The sequence below is a fragment of the Centroberyx affinis genome, unplaced genomic scaffold, assembly GCF_046629955.1.
Source record: "Centroberyx affinis isolate AG114_WGS23_722 - 3 ecotype Tasmania unplaced genomic scaffold, CSIRO-AGI_Caff_v1 ptg002237l_1, whole genome shotgun sequence".
Classification (NCBI taxonomy): Eukaryota; Metazoa; Chordata; class Actinopteri; order Beryciformes; family Berycidae; genus Centroberyx; species Centroberyx affinis.
The window spans coordinates 488,758-494,757 of NW_027280533.1; the positions used below are offsets into that span (position 1 = coordinate 488,758).

At 42.5% G+C, this 6,000-nt stretch overlaps 1 protein-coding gene across 1 annotated transcript in view; it reads left to right on the forward strand.

Moving 5' to 3' along the window:
- Positions 1-4,971, forward strand: part of usp43a (ubiquitin specific peptidase 43a) — an 81,816-nt gene extending 76,845 nt beyond the window's left edge. The window contains exon 7 of the mRNA XM_071532735.1: positions 4,799-4,971. Coding sequence (XP_071388836.1) covers positions 4,799-4,971 — 173 coding nt within the window. The remainder of the gene's footprint in view (positions 1-4,798) is intronic.
- Positions 4,972-6,000: the final 1,029 nt, after the last annotated feature.

The window sequence follows — 6,000 nt, forward strand, 5'->3', positions numbered from 1 at the left end:
TCTTAGAGCGAGCTGTTGCCTCCCAATTAAAATCACACCTGGACTCCAATAACCTCTATGAACCTTTTCAATCCGGTTTCCGCTCCAGACACAGCACTGAAACTGCTCTATTAAATGTCACCAATGACATTCTCCTCTCTGCCGACTCTGGTTCCCTCTCCATCCTCCTTGACCTCAGCGCCGCCTTCGACAAAATCAACCACTCCATCCTCATCACTCGCCTCCAGTTCTCCCTTGGCATAACCGGCACTGCCCTCTCCTGGCTTAAATCATATCTCTCCGACAGACATCAGTTCATCTCCATCAACAACTGCAAATCCCCCACTGCCCCAGTCACTCATGGTGTCCCCCAGGGCTCAGTAGTTGGTCCCCTGCTTTCCATCCTCTACGTCCTACCACTTGGACACATCCTCCGCCAACATGGCCTCCGGTTTCATTGCTACGCCACTCAGCTCTACCTCTCCACCAAGACCATTTCTGTAGCCACCCATTCCACCCTCACCACCTGCCTCACAGACGTCAAAACATGGATGCAAAAAAGCATCGATGGCTCCAGTGGCACCCCCTCCACTCACGTCCGCAACCTTGGAATCATCCTCGACCCCACCCTCTCATTCCTCCCTCATGTAAACCAGATCACAAAAACAGCCTTTTTCCACCTAAGGAACATTGCCTGTCTCCGACCCTCTCTATCCTTCTCTGCTGCTGAAACACTGATACATGCATTCATAACATCCAGTCTCGATTACTGCAACAACATCTTATATGGTTCATCAAACAACATCCTCAATAAACTCCAATACGTCCAAAACTCTGCTGCCCGCGTGCTCACCCCTATCCTCCATGACCTCCACTGGGTCCCAATCAAATACAGGATACACTGCAAAATATTACTCCCTCAAATATTACTTTTTCTCATCTATTTTTATCTTTTATATATATCTCTATTAAAATTGTTTTATCCTGTGTTTGTAAAGCGTCTTTGAGCACTGAGAAAAGTGCCATATAAATGTAATGTATTATTATTGTTATTATTATTATTATTATTATTCTTAAGTGTGTCACACTCTCCTGGAACATATTGTACATTTTTTTTACTTGGGAAAAGATTTCTGCACCTCTCAAAGCTCCTCTTCTCTCTCTATCACAGTCTCTCTCTCTCTCTGTCCCTCCTCCGTCCCTCTAACACCTCCTTGAGTCTCTGTCCATCTCGAGGAGTGAGGGAAGAGGAGGTGAGAATGAGAGTCTGGCTGCAGGTTCTCCCACCGCACCCGGGGAGATGTGAGTGAAGTCACACTCCTCTCCAGGCGCGCCATAGTCCTTCCCCAGTCACCATCTGAAAGCACTTTGAAGGTTTTAAGATTGTATAAAGAACAGTGACACAATTATAGAAAAACAGAGATACTGAAGAGATGAGGCTCGAGTTCACTGGTTTGACACTAAGATGAGAAGGAAAGTAAAGTAATCAACCCAATTGTAAAAAGAAATCCCATCCTCTCTGTCTTGGCTTGAGCTGATATTCAATAATATTGACATTCAATAATATTGAATATCTTTTAAACTTTAAATATCGAATATCTTTTAAACGTATGAACCTATAAACCTATAAAAAGTGGTAGGATAGTAAAAAAAAAACCCAATAATCATTGTGGTGGTGAAACAATTTGTGATTTTACTTCAAGTGGGTTCCCTTTTCCAAAATCAGCCTGTTATCCTGGAAATAGCAGGAATGAGCAAATTACACTTATTGGCCATTGTGATTATTAACAGCCTAGAAATTTGATGCAGTTTAGAAGAAATAAAATAAAATGCCAAAAGAAAAGAAAAAAACACCTGGAAAAAAAACCTGAAAAAAAAAGAAATAAAAGACTCCCCCCCACATACGAACAGTGATAATATTGTATATCGCGATATTTTGCCGGGACAGTATCGCGATATTCAATTTTCACCCAAGCCTACTTTGCTCTTACATGATCATTCTATAGTCACAGGAATATTAAAAGGAGACTAAGGCTCAGACGTTTGCACTCCTTACCATAGGTTGGTTGTATTTTTCGTGATCTAGGAATTTAAGCGTATTTGACTGTTGCACTCATCGTAAATTGGTCTGGATAAGAGAGTCAGCTACCTTCCTAACATGTAAAATGTAATTGGTGCTGCACTGAGCTGTGGGTGGGTTACTGAGGGTCGGTTGTTTGGCCGCTCACCTCACATGCTGCACTGTCTGGGCTGAAATGAAACGGACTGTGGCCTTTTGCTTTTCCACCTCCCCAGTGAAAAGGTGAATATTGGGCCAACAGAGAGAAGAGGGAGGGGTGACAGTGAAGAAGAGAGGGGCCGGATGAATGGGTCGTCTAAAGGGCAGACAATATGCAGAAAATGTCACATAGAGCTAAGAAAAACATCTCCATATGATTCAGTGGTAGTTTGGTGAAAAATGAATAACGCTCAAAGCTGTTTCAATTTTCTCATCTTGTTTTAACAATGGCACTTCTGTTTTTTCTTTTACTTAGATCTTATGTTTTTTAAACCAAAAGGCACATTTTGTTACTGGAACTCCCATCTCGCAGGAAAATTGGTGGCCTTTTCTGTTCTTTTCAATCTGCTGTTTGTGTTTGAGGCAACAACAAGTGATTCCACAGAACACCTCCTGTGTGTGTGTGTGTGTGTGTGTGTGTGTGTGTGTGAGAGAGAGAGATTCATCTATCTATATGCTTTTGGGAGTGTGGGAGAGGTTTGTGTCTATGCACACGCATGCTTTCCTGAGTGTGTGTTTATCTAAGTTTGTTTTGTGTGTGTGTGTGTGTGTGTGTGTGTGATGTGTGAAGGTGGCAGTGATTAATTGCACGGTGGGGATTGAACAAGCATTGTTTAATTAAATCCTCTGATAATGTCAAAGTTTATGTTTCCTTGGAGACAAGAGGTTCGGCCTCCTGTATCCCCTTCAGCTATTACCCACCATTAATCAAAGCGTGTTTGTGTGTGTGTGTGTGTGTGTGTGAGAGAGAGAGAGAGAGAGAGAGAGAGAGTGCGGGTGGTAGCAGACGTCATTCTTTTTACAGCTCCTCAGGGTAAATAACAATCAAAGGGTGATTCTACTATAATGGAGATGTGAAAACGTTTTCAGAATCGTCTCGTAAAAGTGTCGCATTAGATATTGCTCCTTGCATATCTGTTTTGTAGCTTGCCAGCCAAAGTGTTTTATAACCCTGGTCCATTTTAGTCCTGTCTCCCACCTTGGTATGAGTAAGACCATTCTATCTTTGTAGATGACAACATCGCCTACTCTCTGCCAGTCATTTGTTTTTTTGTTTTCTGGCTAAGGTGTAATGCCAGAATTTGTCGTATTGTTGTATGTTTTTATCTAAAAAGTGGATTAGAAACCTAATCCTTGCCTTAGCTTTAACACTGAAAACACCAACAATGCATCAATTGAAGGGTTTAAATGTAATTTTAGCTACTATTTCCTGGCGTGATTTTGGAAATCTAACAACACTGTTCAGTATAGAAAAAGAGTCATGCAGGGACATTTTCGAAGCTGAGATATTTCAGTGTAAAATTCCAGCAGCCCTCAGCTAACAGCAGCATGGCCTTTCTAGTGTTAACAAGGTTTGTCCAGGCCACCTGTGCTTCCATTTGTCCCAGAGCTTTGAGATTTCTTTCTCTCAAGCACACAGTTTGTATGTCTTCTCTTCCATTTTTCAGTTTCAATCATTTGCATGTACAAATAAACACAACCAAGTCTCTTAACCTCAAAGTACCTCATTGATTTTTTTTTTTTAAAGATGCAACCAGAAAGTGAAAATGAATGTTTCTCTCCTATCTCCTCCTCTTCTCTTCCTCCAGTGTACCACACCAGCCTCTCCTCCTCTCCCCATTCCACCAAGAAGTCTGCAGATTTAAATTAGGCAGACTGATACTGATTAATTGATACCACAGCTCTATTTAGCTCTTCTATCCTCCACTCTCCCAGTATACACATATGGCCTCCCTTCCTCTAAGGTTAAAGGTCAACTACAGGAACTAGGGTGGAACCAGCTTTAACATTTCTCTCTCCTTCTTCACTCTTCCTAGGGAGCCACCACAGTAGAGGGGATATGTCAAAATAATATTCAATGGAAATTGCACTTCCAGTTAGCCAGTTGTTAGTTATCTTCCTTTGTTATGATATTAGCTGTCTACATAATGTCACCCTCTGTGTGCTAATTGTTTTCAGAATCAGTGTTTGTACGGTACTAGCAGTGACTTTACCACTTGGTGTCAACTATTTCAAATAGAACTCTAGTCCATTGGCAACTGACCACTAACAACTAGCTAGCATTTTGTAGTTTTTGCAGTTGCCACTTATATAAGCTAGTATATAAAACATCTCTCCTTTCTACCCTGTACTGACATGTGGAAAGTGACGCCAGCCTCTCCGGTGGCTTTTGTCACACAGCCTCTCCTCCTTCCACCTCAACATTAGAGTTAGGATGCATTCACACCAAGCATGTTTGGAGTGGTTTATTACAGTAGAACTCTGGAGCGTTTACTCCTTTACTTCAGCTTGTTTAGGCAGGTGAGAACGATGTCATTCAAACTCGAGTGGCACCAAATAACTGCATTAAGATACCTGTCCAATAAACAAGCTACTTCTGAGTCCATGTGAGTTTTGTTTACAAGCCCTGGATCGCTTGTCATTGGGCAGTGTGAACCTTAACAAACCAAATACAAAAATGCAACAAAGTGAGCTTTTGTAGTGGCTCAGGTTGTCCTAGAGCCTTTATTGAAGTGTTTTCTCCTCCTCCACTCCTCTCAGGGTATCACCACAGCCTCCCCTCCTCCCCCTACACCTCCACCGCAGGGCCCGATGGTCAGAGGCTACCACCATCGGGCACCCTCTCCTCTGAATTCCTCAACCAGGGTGGCTCCACTAAGGTCCTCCTTCTCATCTGCAACACAGCAGGATCCGGCCAGCAGGCTGTCAGGTGAGCTGCAGTAGGCTGCTGGATTTTCAAGTTGTTATTGTTGTTGGTTTAATTTTAATTGATGAGTTGCAATTTATTCAGCTGGATTCATTATCCTTAACAACTACATTAACTTACATTATGTGCGTGAGATTGCATGTGAGGATGTGCCTCTTAGATTTGTGAGACTGTGTTTCAGAGAGGGTTCAAGTGCAGCAGCAGGCATATTTTTCCTACTGCTCTCTTGTGTCTACAGTCTTAAACGGAACACCTCATTTGATCTTTTACGCTAAGTCATCATCTAATGTTTTCTCAATGTCGACATCTAAGTCCTGTTAATCTTTTTATCTCTATTGCATCAATTCCCCAGTCTGGGCTGGTTTTATTTAGCCTAGCGAGCTAAACCTCCCATCCAGCCGTAGCTGGAAGGTGACGGTCTGGAAACCCGAGACAGAGCTGAACAACATTCTCCAATTGGAATGCACTCACCCGCATTAGGTTTTATTGGTTGCCAGATATGTCACTCAAACGAGGGTAGGCAGCATCATTAAGTTGTCTAGCACCCAGAATTTACCTGATGTATGACGTGTCAAACATAGATATTGATGCCGATCATTTGGACCAAGCAGTGGACGCAGCCGTAAGCGAGCTACAGCTTGTTGTTCTGTTGGCTGATAAATTCCCCCCGGAGGATGAAGGAGTTCCAGGGGCTCAAATCACTAAATGGCAACAACAATGGCAACAACACCTGCCTTCTCAGTGGTGACGCTATTGCTGTAGGCAACGTCAAAGAAAGTACCCAGAGTGTTGGGGTCAAAGAGTCCAAGATTCTGGTTAGGACCAGGCATGGTTTTATTGACTTTAACACCCATTTCCATGTCATGCATTATGATATTTTTTGAGATTTTTAAGATTCTTTCGGCTATACTACAGAGGATCTTGAGTGAGTGAGAGGTACCATGACAACCTGCAGCCTGTGAGCATGTTCAAACCACTTTTGATTGTTCTTAGTGCTATGTAGCATCATGGTTTGTGCGACTGGATTTTTAATATT